The 15,538-nt window shown below is 48.1% G+C and overlaps 1 protein-coding gene across 1 annotated transcript in view; it reads right to left on the reverse strand.

The window, feature by feature from the left end:
* Positions 1-15,538, reverse strand: part of gemin5 (gem (nuclear organelle) associated protein 5) — a 75,380-nt gene that overhangs the window by 48,105 nt on the left and 11,737 nt on the right. The window contains exons 6-8 of the mRNA XM_078551189.1: positions 12,664-12,793; positions 9,453-9,618; positions 5,808-6,020 (exon numbers count right to left, since the gene is read on the reverse strand). Coding sequence (XP_078407315.1) covers positions 5,808-6,020; positions 9,453-9,618; positions 12,664-12,793 — 509 coding nt within the window. The remainder of the gene's footprint in view (positions 1-5,807; positions 6,021-9,452; positions 9,619-12,663; positions 12,794-15,538) is intronic.

Consider the following 15,538-nt stretch of genomic DNA (forward strand, 5'->3'; position numbering starts at 1 on the left):
CAGGCGGGCAGTAGGTGGGTTGAACAGGTCATCACGGAGAGGTAAGTGAGGTGCAGCACAAATGCTTTCAACAAACTCGAGTGTTTCTGTCAGTCAGTGGCGGATGCGTGGGGGCTAATGTTTGTGAGGACAGGAAGCCGGGGGAGGGGTGTTGAATGGAGGGTTTCAGTTATGATGCGCATTGTTGCATTCAATTGAATGTCCACAAGATGTGTGTGTATGATGCCCTTTGCCAGGCAGGCGCACAGCACTCTGCTGCGGAGTCTGAGAGGGCAGGTGCTGAGGTCCAGAGTGTTGTGGCAGCAGCTCCCCAAGTAGATCCGGCAAGTTTGGTTAATAAGTTGCATCTGGTTTTGATCTTTGCTGCTGTTTTCTTCAAATGTTCCAGAAAGGACAAAGTCCTGACTAGAGTCACTCCCAAGTATGTTGGGTTGGGGTCGTGCTTTAGTCTCTGCCCATATACACGATGTGCAATTCTGTTTTGGCCCTGGCACTGTAGAGTTGGAATGCTCTGGATATGGTTTGAGAGAGATTTAACGTGAGACGCCATGTGCTGCATAGATCATCAGCTTTGTAACATTTTCGTTAAGGGCCTGGTCTGGAGAGCAGAATGGAGTTGGAGGGACACAACAGATATCATCAGCATGTGACTCTTGGCAGGTCAGTTGTATGTACGTTGAACAGCATTGGGATTAGCACTGAGCCCTGTGGGAGTACATTGGCCTGTACTCTCCATGCACTTCTCCCTTGTCCAAGGTGGGCTCTGAGTCGTCTGTGGTGAAGGGGTGTTCCAACAGCTGTCCTGACCCAGGTTGGAAGCGCTCTGGGCATGTTGAGGAGCAGGTCAGTGCACCACACTATATCACAGGCAGCACCATGCCTGTCTTCAGGTTCCTTTGGAAGCTATTTCGATGGAGGTGGTGAGTGCCAGAACTTGATCACACGTGCTGCATCCCTTACGGACACCAGTTTGGCTGACATGAAAGATGGTCTCTACTTCCGGAGATGTGCGTTGCAGGATAAGACGCTCAAAGATCTTGAAGCACACAGAGTAGTGAAATCGTCCATAACTGTCTGCCAGTGTGGGATCTTTTCCAGGTTTGGGCATGGCAATGATTTTTACCACATCCACATCTTCAGGAGGGAGTTTGAGCTGACGATTCTTATGTAGAACTGACGTCAGCCAGGCCTGAGCACAGGGGCCTGAGTTGTTTCAGGGATTCTGGTGCGATGTTGTCACATCCCGCTGCTTTGCCACACTTCAGGCCCCTTAATGCTTTCTCCAGTTCTGTGATCTCGAAGAGATCAGGACTCCCACATTCTCCATGTCGCTGGAGTTGTTTCATCAGTTCGTTACAGGTCACAGAATCACACAGTGCAGAAGAGGCCCTTCGGCCCATCGAGTCTGCACCGACACGTGAGAAACACCTGACCTAACTACCTAATCCCATTTACCAGCACTTGGCCCATAGCCTTGAATGTTATGACGTGCCAAGTGCTCATCCAGGTACTTTTTAAAAGGATGTGAGGCAACCCGCCTCCAACATCCTCCCAGGAAGCGCATTCCAGACCGTCACCACCCTCTGGGTAAAAAGGTTTTTCCTCACATCCCCCCCGTAACCTCCTGCCCCTCACCTTGAACTTATGCCCCCTTGTGGCTGACCCTTCAACTAAGGGGAACAGCTGCTCCCTATCCACCCTGTCCATGCCCCTCATAATCTTGTACACCTCGATCAGGTCGGCCCTAAGTCTTCTCTGCTCCAACGAAAGCAACCCAAATCTATCCAACCTTTCTTCAGGTGATGAGTTTTATTTTATTTTCCATCGGTGCCTTCACCACGTGAAGCAGACGACTGCCAACTTGGCTCGGGGGTGACTGACGGGCGATTTAGTGTGGGAGATTTTTGGGCTGCTCCAAGATGGCGAATCAGGCTCCAGTGTTCCCAACTGGAAAGAGCGAAATGGAGTCCTGCTGTCCTTTCCTCCCAACTGGCGAGCAGCATTGAGAGGCTCAATGAGGTGGTCTGTTAGATCAGGGTCACCAGATGACGCAGATCCCTTGAGGGGTTCTGCGCTCTCTGCATCAACAGATGGGATGTAGATGGGTCGATAGCCACGAGGAATGGCTGTGCAAACCGCTTTGTGAATGGCACTACAAAAGTGGTTGTACGGTGATCCCACAGGTAGATGATGAATAGATTTAGTTACAATGATGTGGTCCAAGGTCTCACTATATTTTTGGCCAATTTGCTTGACACAAGTTCCATCGCATCTTCTTTGCCTTCCAGTCATCAACAGTGTAAAGACCAATGTGAGTGAGCGATGGTCTGTGTTGACTCTGTGGGAAGTCACCCAGAGCTGGTTGGGGGTGACCTTCAAGGGAACTGACCCAGCACAGGTCAGATGAGAAATTCCAACCCCATTTGCATGAATAGAATGTTCCTCGTTGCTCGGGGTTGTTGATCAGGGTGAGGTTGTTTCTGGAGGCCCAGTCTAGGAGCTGTTCACCATCACTGGCGCTGACTAACCCCAGGTGGCTGCTGAAGTCTCCCATGGAGGTAGCTGGATGAGACAGTAGTGGCAGGACTTGCAATTCCCACCTGGCACTCGAAGACTCATACACCTTTACGACATGGAAGCTGCTGACCCGAATTGTGTCACAGCTGCAATGTTGGGTCAGACATAGGTGGCATGACTGTGTTTAGCATGAGGGGAGTTAGCACAGTAGATCAAAGCCTTTGATGTAATAAGGATCTGCATCTTCAGTTCCAGTATGAGTCTCCTGTAGGCAAAGGATGTCGATGGATGGCACCCAACACTCCAATGAGGTTTCGCTTGCCGACCGACAATCCCTCAACATTAAGTTGTAAAATTCGGAGAGCATGTCCTATTGCCAGAAAGCCAGAGGGCTGCTCAATGTTAAGACTGGTGGTTCTGACTGGTGGGACTGGTATTCCACAAAGGGCTCTTTCGGACTCCTTGATTTTCTCTTGGAATTCAGTCCATTGGTAGAAGCAACATCTGGAGCTGTGCCCAAGGCAAGCGAGTCAATAGCTTTACTCAGCTCCTCCACCGTAGGTTCAATACCCAGCTCTGCCATGTCAGGCAGGCTTCCTATGGTGTCTAGAGCTTCCTCAGTGACAGTGACTCTCCCCAGATTACAACTCGAGGTAGCGTTGCACCCATCTCTCCAACTGCTTATTGCAGTCGACGATTACCGCACTCACCACCTTTGTTTTCAACGGAGCCGTTTTCTATGCTGATGGACCTGTTGTCTTTTTGATCCCATCCCATCCCAGCATTCCCTGTCTCAAAGGATATCTGGATATTTCTGGCAGAGCTCTAACCAGTAGTCACAGGCGTACCGCCGATCAGTCTGCTGGACTTTACTTTGAGTGGGTCTTAGTGCTTTCACTCGAATCTCACTCGAACGAGAGCCGACTGTTTGGTTTCAGTGACGGGTTTCATCAGTGATTTCAGCCTCAGACCAGCCAACATCTTTTCCTCCTACTTCCCATATATCGAGAGTGTGGTATTGTAGACGGTGTCTCAAAGTTTCATTTCGTTTCTGCACTCTGTGTGGGAATGCTGGAGAGGGCCTGTTCAATCAAGTCGAAGAGCTGTTGGTTTTTATCTGGGTAGGCAGTATGGCTGATGTTGGCACGAAGACAGCATTGCTGCTTTGAATGAAAAACACTTCCAAGGCTTGTACCCTAGCCCTGGTGCACACCAAGGTGTGATCTGCATCACAGTCAGCACTGTGGTAGCCGTGTGCATTGAGAATGCTGTTCAGAGAGTCGCGTCTGGTGATGATCGGATCCAACTGATGCCAATGCCCGAATACCAGATGTCCCCAGCACACCCTGTGGTAATGGTTTGTTCAGAAAGGAAGTGTTATTTACACAAAGCTGATGGTAGCAGCAAAGCTCAAGTAGCCTCTGTTCATTCTCATTTTTCTTACCCAGGCCGTAATGTCCAAGACAGGAAGGTCATACCTCATGGTCCACTCCCACTCTTGTGTTGAAATCCCCAGTAGGTAAAGATGTCCTGAGTTAGGGATTCTGCTGTTAATATAGTGTCAAACTGGTCTTTCGCCTCAGTGGTGGTGCACAGTGTTGGAGCATAGATACCCAAGAGGTTAACTTGCTCTGGAGGTGAATGGAGGGAACACATTCTGAGCTATTTGTGGGGTGTTCTATCACAGCGATGCCTACACCTCGCTCACGTGGTTTCTCTGAAGTGTTCCCCTGCCAGTTGAATGTGTAATGTTTTCCTTTCAGTGATCCACTCAGGGCGAGGCTGCTCTCTTGCGGGGAAGCTACGTCGGTGTTCAGCCTACCAGGTTCCATGTTGATCCCGGCTGTCGTGCATGTTTTATTGACCAGCTGCAAGTCGTCCGTCAGTCCCGCGCACGCGGCCCCGACCTCCCCGCGCACGCGGCCCCGACCTCCCCGCGCACGCGGCCCCGACCTCCCCGCGCACGCGGCCCCGACCTCCCCGCGCACGCGGCCCCGACCTCCCCGCGCACGCGGCCCCGACCTCCCCGCGCACGCGGCCCCGACCTCCCCGCGCACGCGGCCCCGACCTCCCCGCGCACGCGGCCCCGACCTCCCCGCGCACGCGGCCCCGACCTCCCCGCGCACGCGGCCCCGACCTCCCCGCGCACGCGGCCCCGACCTCCCCGCGCACGCGGCCCCGACCTCCCCGCGCACGCGGCCCCGACCTCCCCGCGCACGCGGCCCCGACCTCCCCGCGCACGCGGCCCCGACCTCCCCGCGCACGCGGCCCCGACCTCCCCGCGCACGCGGCCCCGACCTCCCCGCGCACGCGGCCCCGACCTCCCCGCGCACGCGGCCCCGACCTCCCCGCGCACGCGGCCCCGACCTCCCCGCGCACGCGGCCCCGACCTCCCCGCGCACGCGGCCCCGACCTCCCCGCGCACGCGGCCCCGACCTCCCCGCGCACGCGGCCCCGACCTCCCCGCGCACGCGGCCCCGACCTCCCCGCGCACGCGGCCCCGACCTCCCCGCGCACGCGGCCCCGACCTCCCCGCGCACGCGGCCCCGACCTCCCCGCGCACGCGGCCCCGACCTCCCCGCGCACGCGGCCCCGACCTTCCTGCTTACCAATTGAAGAGTTGGCATCTTCTTTCTTTTTGTTTGTTTTCCTGATGCGATGGATTTTATCTACTCGTTGAGATTCTTAGCTCCGATTACCCGTTGACACAGATAGACTGCAGCGGGTCAGCACCTTACCATTGGGGGGGGACCCAGCCAGTGGGGCACAATGTCCCTCCCACCTCCCACCTTCAGAGACTGTCTCTACACTATCTCTACACCAAATCGAGTTGGGCCTATCACTCGTATCCGCAGTCTCCTGTGTTGTGCTAACACTCTGCAGCAAAACTGGAGTGTCCTCTCCCAGGTGTGAGCCTAGGCAAAATTTATGGAGACCCTGTGCTGCCCAAATATCAGGACCCAGGACCCAGCCTCTAGGCCTCCCTGGTTGAGTCTAAAGGAATGCAGATCACTAAACTTAGCACCGGTTCAGTTGCAGGAGGTGCCAGAAAGATGACATGTTTAGACATCAGTCCGCCTTTGGACTCCACTCCAGGTTTTTTAATCAGGGTTTACTCCCTTAGCCTTCAACTCCCCCAAGGTATGCACGAGGCAGTGCAGCTATACGCCCAGAGCTGGGAGTTAAGTTCATGAGTGCCAGGGCGTGTGCACATGCTGGTGGGCCTGTATATTAAAAAGAGAAAGCGAGAGAGAGAGTGGAGAGAGAGAGATGAATTGCCAGATACTTACAGATGTGACCTTGGATTTGATTCCTTGCCAGAAGGTCTTGATGTCATAGGAACTCTGGAGGGACAAGGTGTCCCACACCCTGATCATACTATCACCTACACCTATAGCAAGTGAGCCGACGTTCACAGGTGAGAAAGCCAAGCTGTAGACAAAACCACCAAGTGTAGGCTGCGTCCAGGAACACTCAAGTGTGTTCAGTTCCCAACACTTCACCTAGGATACAGGAGAATAGCAGTCAATGGGGTTTTTAACTTAATGGAGACAGAGGCAGACACAGAGAGAGAAACAAAGGACTTAAGAGCAGTAGGCCATTCGGCCCCTCGAGCCTGCTCCGCCATTCAACTAGATCATGGCTGATGTTCTACCTCGACACCATTTTCCTGCACTATCCCCAAATCTCTTAACATCTTTGATAGATTTTTAGACAATTTCTGTCTTGAACATACTCAACGACTGAACCCCCACACACTCTAGGGCAGAGAATTCCAAAGATTCATCACCCTCTAAGTCCTAGATGGTCTGCCCTTATTCTGAGATTGTGTCCCCTGATCCTAGACCCTCCCCCCAGCCAGAGGAAACATTCTTCCTGTATCTACCCTGTCGAGCCCTGTAAGAATCTTGCATGTTTCAATGAGGTTGCCTCACATTCCTCTAAACTCCAGGGAATACAGGCCCAGTCTCCTCAATCGCTCCTTGGACAATCCTGCCACCCTGGGGATCAGTCTGTGAATGTCTGTTGTACTCCCTCTCTGGCCAGCATATCCTTTCTTCAGTCAGGAGACCAAAACTATGCAATATTCTCGGTGTGGTCTCACCAAGGCTCTGTACAACTGCAGCAAGACATCCTTACTGCTGTACTCAAATCCTCTTGCAATAAAAGGCCAACATGCCATTTGCCTTCCTAACTACTTGTTGTACCTGCTTGTTAGCTTTCAGTGACTCATGAACAAGGGGACCCGGGTCCCTTTGGACATCAACACTCCCCAATCTCTCACCATTTTAAAGATATTCTGCATTTCGGTTTTTCCTATCAAAATGGATAACCTCACACGTATTCGCATTATGTTCCATCTGCCACGTTCTTGCCCACTGACTTAATCTGACTAAATCCCCTTTGCATCCTCCTCACAATTCACATTCTCACCTAGTTTTGTGTCATCAGCAAACCTGGAAATATTAGATTTGGTCTCCACAATCCCAATTATTGATATAGATTGTGAATAGCTGGGACCCAAGCGCTGATCCTTGCGGTACCCCACTAGTCACAGCCTGCCAATAGGAGGATGACCCGTCTATTCCTATTCGGTTTTCTGTCCATTAACCAATCCTCAAACCATGCCAGTGCATTTCCCTCAACCCCACGTGTTCTAATTTTGGTTACTAACCTCCTATGTGGGACCTTATCAAACGCCTTCTGAAAATCCAAATACACCACATGCACTGGCTCCCCCTTATCTATTCTGCTAGTTACAGCCTCAAAAAACTCCGACAGGTTTGTTTGATTTCCCTTTCATAAATCCATGTTGACTCTGCCCAAACATACCATTATTTTCTAAGCGTCGCGTCCTTTACATTACATTCCCGTATTTTCCCTACCACTGATGTGAGGCTAACAGTCTGTAGTTCCCTGTTTTCTCTCTCCCTCCTTTCTCCATTAGTGGAGTTACATTTGCTACCTTCCAATCTGCAGGAACCATTCCAGAACCTATGGTATTTTGGAAGATGACCACCAATGTATCTGCTGTCTCTGCAGCCATCTCCTTCAACACTGTGGGGTGTACATCATCAGGTCCAGGGGATTTATCCACTTTAAGCCCCATTAAACTCTCCAGTACGACTTTTTGACTAATAATAATTTCTTTCATTTCAGCACATCACCTTGCTCTTAAGCCCATGTCTGCCCTTGGCCTGCTGCAATGTTCCAGTGAAGCCCAACGTAAACTGGAGGAACAGCACCTCATCTTCCGATTAAGTACTTCACAGCCTTCAGGATTTAACATTGAGTTCAACAACTTCAGACCGTGAATTCTCTCCTCCATCTTTGTCACTTTTTTAGTCATTTTTAAAATTTATTATTTTTATTTATTTCTTTTTTTAAAATCTTTTTCCCCAAACATCCCCCCCATAAGGCCTGTCACTTGTTTCTATGCTGTGCTTTCACACAGTGCTCACCCTTGTGCCCCGATTAACACTTTCTGCTAGCTTACCTTTATGCCACTATCAGCACCTTCTTTAGTCTTTAACACTAACATTAATACTACCTTTGTCTTGAGTCCATGACACCTTTGTCAATCTCTCCTGAGCTCCCACATATCCCTGACCATTTCTGCCTCACCTGCTCCACCCCCTCTTAAACAGTATAAAATCCATCACATTTCTATTTCTCTTTAGCTCTGAAGAAGTCATATGGACTCGAAACGTTAACTCTGTTTCTCTCTCCACAGATGCTGCCAGATCTGCTGAGTTTTGCCAGCATTTTCTGTTTTTATTTCAGATTTCCTGCATCCACGGTATTTTGCTTTTAACTAATTTCACTCAGTTTCTCATTCCCTCTAGTCCCTCGATTCTTCAGTATTTCAGGGAGGTTTTTTTGTATCTTCCTCTGTGAAGTCAGACACACAAAGTATTTGTTTAGTTTCTCTGCCATTTCCTTATTCCCTGTCATAGGAATCCTGCAGCAAGTAACTCATCCCCTGACTCCCAAAGCCTGTCCACCATCTACAAGACATAAGTCAGGAGTATGATGGAATACTCTCCACTTGCGCCTGGATGAGTGCAGCTCCCACAACACTCAAGAAGCTCAACATCATCCAGGACAAAGCAGCCCGCTTGATTGGTACCACATCCACAAACATTGACTCTCTCCACCACCGATGCACAGTGGTAGCAGTGTGTACCATTTACAAGATGCACTGCAGGAACTCACCAAGGCTCCTTAAGCAGCACCTTCCAAACACATTACCACTACCATCTAGAAGGACAAGGGCAGCAGACACAAGGGAACACCACCACCACCACCTGGAAGTTCCCCTCCAAACGACTCACCATCCTGACTTGGGAATATATCGCCGTTCCTTCACTGGGTCAAAATCCTGGAACTCCCTCCCTGACAGCACTGTGGGTGCACCTACACCACATGGACTGCAGCGGTTCAAGGTGGCATCTCACCACCGCCTTCTCAAGGGCAATTAGGGATGGGCAATAAATGCTGGCATAACCAGCAAAGCCCACAAGTGGAAAAAAAAACTCCAGTCTCTGATTGGATGGGCTCAAATTTGAGAGAGAGAGGGGCAGACAGAGAGAGACGGACAATAAACCAGAGCTGACAGCGTTCCTGTTAAAGAGGAACTGCTGAAAATAGTCAGTGGGTTTAATATGTTACAAACAGAACTGATGTTAATTGATTCCAATAGTGATGGCAAACGGTTGGTGCCCTTTGCCTGGTATAAACAGCTGGCAGTGAAGGATGGTCAGGGTAGGTGGCAAGGGGGCCGTATAACAAACTGAACGTATTATCTATTAAGATTGCAGGTGTATAAAGTGGCTGGAATGCTTGCTCACAGTATGACACATCTGGAAATAACTGCATTCACAGTGAGGGGGAGGGCAAGTGGAGCAGGTTTCAAAATGATTCGAAGAACTCACATCCCGGTCCATTGAAGTGGAGAGCAGCAGCTCACTGTTATCCTGGAGGGAGACCGAACTCAAGTTGAAGACAATCCTGCTGTGGTTCTGTCCTTCCGACGATGACCCCAGCAGTGTCCATTTCTGCTTCCCTGACTTAGTCAGATCCCAGAGCAGCAGCTCCCCTCTGTAAAAACAAAAGCAATCGGTATCAATTTACATCAGGGCTAGAACACAGAATTGGGCCATTCTGCCCAACGGGAAAATGCTAGCATTTATGGTGCATACGAGCCTCCTCCCACTCCTCAACATATCCTTCCTCCCTCACATGTTTAATCCAGCTTCTATACTATTCACCTTATCCACTCCCTGCGGCAGTGAGTTTCACAATCTCATCGTTCTCGGGGTAAAGAAGTTCCTTCTGAGTTCCCTCTGGGATTTATGAGCGATTGTCCGATTTTGATGGCCCCTAGTTTGGGTCTCCCCAACAAGTGAGAACATCATCTTCACACCTAGCCTTTCAAACCTTTTCATAAATTTAAAAACCTCTTACCAGGTCATCCCTCAGCCTTCTCTTTCCTAGGGATAGGGGAGCAGTAGGGATGGTTAGCAGTTTAGAAGAAAATTTTACTTTGATATGAATTTGAATCCTCACTAAATCTCAGAACTACCCCCAACGTAGAATCACAGAACTATTACAGTGCAGGAGGCCAATTGGCCCATCCTGTCTTCACCGGCTCTCCAAACGAGTAACTCACCTAGTGCCAATCCCCCCGCCTTCTTCCTTTTGAATGTAACAGTCTAACTCCCTGTTGAAAGCTTCAGATTAATCTGCCTCCACCACACTCTCAGGTAATGCACCCCAGACTCTAACCACTCACTGTGTGAAAAAGTTTTCCCTCATCTCACTTTTGCTTCTTTTACTAATTACTTTAAATCTGTGTCCTCTCATTCTCGATCCTTTCACGAGTGGGAACAGTTTCCCCCTATCTAATCTGTCCGGACCCCTCGTGATTTTTAATATCTCTATCAAATCTCTGCTCAGCTTTCTTTTCTCCAAGGAAAACAGTCCCAACTTCTCCAATTTATCTTCATAACAGAGGTTCCTCATCCCTGGAACCATTCTTGTGAATCTTTTCTACACTCTCTCCAAAGCCTTCACAACCTTCCTAAAGTGCGGCGCCCAGAACTGGACACAATACTCCAACTGAGGCCAAGCTAGTGGCTTAAACTAGTTCAACATAACCTCCTTGCTCTTGTACTCTATGCTCCTATTAATAAAGCCCAGGATACCAAATGCTTTATTAACCACGCTCTCACCCTGTCTTGCCATCTTCAATGATCAATGTACCTGTTCACCCCTCCAACTCCGATAAATGTTTGCACCTCCAAAAGAAGTTCCTGGATGCTGTTACACTCCCAGTGGGACAATGAGCGGATGGCGCAGTATAAACAACAGTGTGGGATGAAACTCAAGACAGCAGATTGGGCATCGCATCCCTGAACCAAGTTCAACCTCAGCGAGCCAAATCTCCTCCCGCAGGCGATATTTTTCCTCCCAATCCCCATACGGGCAGGCAGCAGTATAACCCGTTAAGTTGGAGTAACACATTGGACGAACGGGTTGAGTCAATGGCAGGGTTCTTTCTTTTAAATCTAATGGTGTAGGTTTAGGTTTTGCATAAACTATTGCTCCATGATCAATGTACATGAATATCTGTCCTCAACGACACAGAAAATTACAACAATGAAGGAGGCCATTTGGCCCATTGTGCCTGTGCCAGCTCTTTAAAAGAGCTGTCTAATTAATCCCACCTACCCTGCCCTTTCTCCATAACCCTGCAAATATTCCACTTCTTGTAGTTGTCCCATTTGCCATTGAAAGTTAACGTTGAATCTGCTTCCACCACACTTTCAGGCAGTGCATTCCAGATCCCAACAACTTGCTGCATAACAATGTTTCTCCATATTGCATTATTAACATCAATAAAAATCAAGTTGGTGTGCAAAATATAATTAACTAGAGGTTTGCGAAGTTCCTCCATAATTCCACTACCCTTTGATCTTTTTTTCCTTTATTCTTTCCTGGGACGTGGACATTGCTGGCAGGGCCAGCACTTGTTGCCCATCCCTAATTGCCCTTGAACTGAGTGGCTTGCTCAGCCATTTCGGAGGGCAGTTAAGAGTCAACCACACTGCTGTGGGTCTGGAGTCACACGTAGGCCCAGACCAGGTAAGGATGGAGGATTTCCTTCCCTAAAGGGCATTAGTGAACCAGATGGGTTTATAATCAAAGGATAGATGTCATGGTCACCATTACTGAGACGAGTTTTATATTCCAGATTTATTAATTGAATTTGCCATGGTGGGATTTGAACCCATGTCCCCAGGGCATTAGCCTGGGCCTCTGTATTAGTCGTCCAGTGACACTACCACATCGCCACTGCCTCGCCCCCAAGATTTCACTCCTAAATGTCCCGGTTCTAATTTTAAGTTTACGCCCCCTTGTTTGGGACTCCTCCCCAACCAGAGTTCTTTCCATTTACCCCATCAACTCCTTTAAATCGCTTCCAACACCACAACAACAACTTATATTTTTATAGCACCTTTAAAACATAAAGGAACATTCAAAGGTATTTCACAGGAGCATTGTAAAGCAAAGTATGACACTGGGCCATGTAAGGAGATGTTTGATCAGATGACCAAAAGCTTGGCCATAGAGGTAGGTTTTAAGGAGTATCTTGAAGGAGGAAAGCAAGGTGGAGGGCTGTAGGGAGGGGATTCTGGAGCTTGGGGCCTAGGCAACTGAAGGCATGGTCACCAACGATGGTGCAATTATTATTGTGAGTGCACAAGAGGCCAGGATTAGAGAAGCGCAGAGATATCGGAGAGTTGTGGGGCTAGCAGGAGATTACAGACGTAGTGAGGTTTGAGGCCATGGGAGGATTTGAAATAAAGGATCCGAATTCGAAGTCAAGACATTGTTTGACTGGGAGCCAATGTAGGTCAGCGAGCACAAGGGCGACAGGGGAACGGGACAGCTCGATGAGGTCACCCACCAATCTTATAAGCTCATGGGGAACACCTGGCAGCCTGTCCTTAAAATTTAAACCTTGAAAGCCCATTATTATTGCGGTGAATCTGCGCTGTGTATTGTTGAATGTTTTCTACGTTAAAGTCAACACATTATCGGCTTGTGTAACAGGTCTGAAAACTGAGGTGAGCCCCTTACCCAAAGCTGCTGGAGACCAGTTGAGTGACACGGGTACGAGACCAGAGCACAGTCAACCAAATCCGTTCCTTTATTCCCATATCAGTCCCACCTCTCCGCTTCAGCGATGGCAACTTCAGAGTCATCACACCTAGAAGGAATGAAAGGCATTCAAGATATAAATGCAAGATATTGTTGTTGCTGCTCTACACAAGGCTCAAGCTCATTGGGCCAAGTGTGAAGCTTCCGATGACACATCATTATCAAAATAATCAAGTGTTCCAGTGGCAAAGCTGGGTTGATGAGAATCCTGCCTTAAAACTACAAGCAATTTACTGATACCTTAAAGGGAAGAATCTGCATTCCTAAAGCGCCTTTTGTTACCTCAAGACATCGCAAAGCACTTTAAGCCCAATGTCACCACTTTTCGAATGAAGGAAAAGTGACAGACAATTTGCTGTTCGTGGGAGCTTGCTGTGCGCAATGTGATAGCGACCAGAGAATTTGTTTTCAGTGATGATTCAGGGATAAATATACAAAACACCAGAACAACAGGTGGTCATTCAGCCCCTTGAGGCCTGTTCCACCTTTCTATGAGATTAGGGCTGATCTGTGTCCTAACTCCATTTACCCATCTTTTTGCCCCATTTCCCTCATTACCGCTAGTTAATAAAAATCTACCAATCTCAGATTTAAAATTAATAACTGATCGAGCATCAATTGCTGTTTACGGAAGAGAATTCCAAACTTCTACCGCCCTTTGTCTGTGGAAGTCTTTCCTAATTTCACTCCTGAAAGTCTGGCTGTAATGATTAGACTCTGCCCCCAAGTCCCAGACTCCACAACCAGCAGAAATAGTTTCTCTCTGTCGACCCTATCTGTTCCCCATTGATCAAATAGCCGCTTAACCATCCAAATTCCAGAGAATACAACCCTAGTTTGTTTAATCTCGCCTCATAATTTGACCCTTGCAGTCCAGGTATCATTTTGGTAAATCTACACCACACTCCCACCAAGGCCGGTCTATCCTTCCTAAGGTGTGACGCCCAGAGCTGGTCAAAGAACGCCAGGTGTGGTGTCATGAAGCTATTAATGTGTATAATATTATTGGAAAATATTTTTCTTTTAAAATAGAGGTTTAGTCTGTGGGTGTGTCTTAATTGGATTAAAGCCAGCTAGTCTGGGTGCTTTGATGTGCACTAGTTTTGATATATAAGAGAGATGGAGTGTATTTGTATTTTTTGAATAGAGCATTCAAGAAGTGTGGTGAAAACTGACACCCATCTAGCAGATACCAAGCAATATGTTTATATTACTAATAAAATTGGAACTATGAAAGGGGTTTTATTGTTCGAGAGGTTTAGTTCAGAGGTTGGTGTTACAATGAGAATTTACATTCAATGAGCGGTGTTGGTATGGCTTCAGCAGTCATATGTGTGTGTGTGTAGGGCAGAGGCAATGTGAGATCAAAAGGCAGCTATAAGCCTTCAACTGTCTCCACAGGAACCAAAGTGAAAAGAACCTTATTTTGAATTTGTGAGGTGAAAATGCTTTGCCTGGTGTCTGGTTAAGTCTATGGGTTGCTGTTGCCTAATAGAGATTAGTTTGGGAATTTGTTAAAAGTTATGAGAGTAGTCATTTGTAGCCATGTGTATATATATATATATATTTTAAACCTGTATAAATTAATAAAAGGTTTCATTTAGTTTAATGTAAAACCTCGAGAACTGGTGGTCTGATTCCTGAATTTAGAGTCGCATCTCAAACATAACATTTAAAATTATAGGTTATGACAGTTGTTTAAAAAGTTTCCCTCTGGGATTTTTAAATAACTCAGCTGTACCAACTGCATTGGTCATAACAATGGTCTACCCAGCTCTTTATATATCTGAAAGGTAAAGTCTACCCCATGTTCGAATCCTCTATCTGGGTCAGTGGTTCGCAAACTTTTTTAGTTGAAGAACACTAGTTCAAATGTATTAGCAATTCCACCCCCACCGTCTGAATTATGATACTATAAACTCCACGCATATTTATATTTCTGAACATAAATTTAGCATTGTCCTGTTCCAGGGGCTGGTAAGAAATTTTACTCAGTCTGTCAGAGATAAGACGATGATGATGTTAAAACTTTTGTCTTCCCTTCAGCAGGAAGGCAACCTGACAGGTTTAGCAATGCGCCTGTTGAATATTTCACCACACAACTCTGCACCCTTCTGGGAGCGGGATGAGGCTCCAGGGCTCTCGCTGGCACCATTGTAGGTTCAGGTTTCCTTCCTCTCTCTCGGCTGTTTGGCTGCACCAGGACTCCAGTGACACTCCCTGCCCGGTGTGTGGCATTCCCGCATTGGGACCTCGCCAGTAACAGGCAGTCGACAGCACTCGTTCAAGCTGCATCGTCGCACCAAAGCTTTTCACACTATTTTGCAGATTCCTGGGAAGTCTCTACAGACCCTCAGGAGTCCACAGGCCTCAAGAGTTTGAGAATCGTTCCTTTAGATATAAAAGTCAGCATTCCATTTGCTTTCTTGACCATTTCGAGTACCATTTCATGACGCTTTTCTGGCGGGTGTACCCGGACACCCTAATCACTTTGAACCTCCACTGTTTCAACATTTTCCCAATCAGAAGATCCCCGATTCTATCCCTTTCAGGTCCATGGCCACCTCACATTTGCCTGCACTGGAATCCATTAATTTAACCTACCGTCATCTCATCATAATTGTATGCACCGTTACACTGCTTACAACGTCAGCAATTCTAGATTTATGACTTTCTAGCCCATCACCCAAACAGTTAATAAACAGGGTGAATAGTTGCAGCCCCAATAAATCCTTTCAGGACTGGAGACAATGGAATCTTCTGTTCGTACGTTTGGGGAAGGAAACTACGTTTT

Source organism: Cetorhinus maximus, chromosome 10, assembly GCF_964194155.1.
Source record: "Cetorhinus maximus chromosome 10, sCetMax3.hap1.1, whole genome shotgun sequence".
Lineage (NCBI taxonomy): Eukaryota > Metazoa > Chordata > Chondrichthyes > Lamniformes > Cetorhinidae > Cetorhinus > Cetorhinus maximus.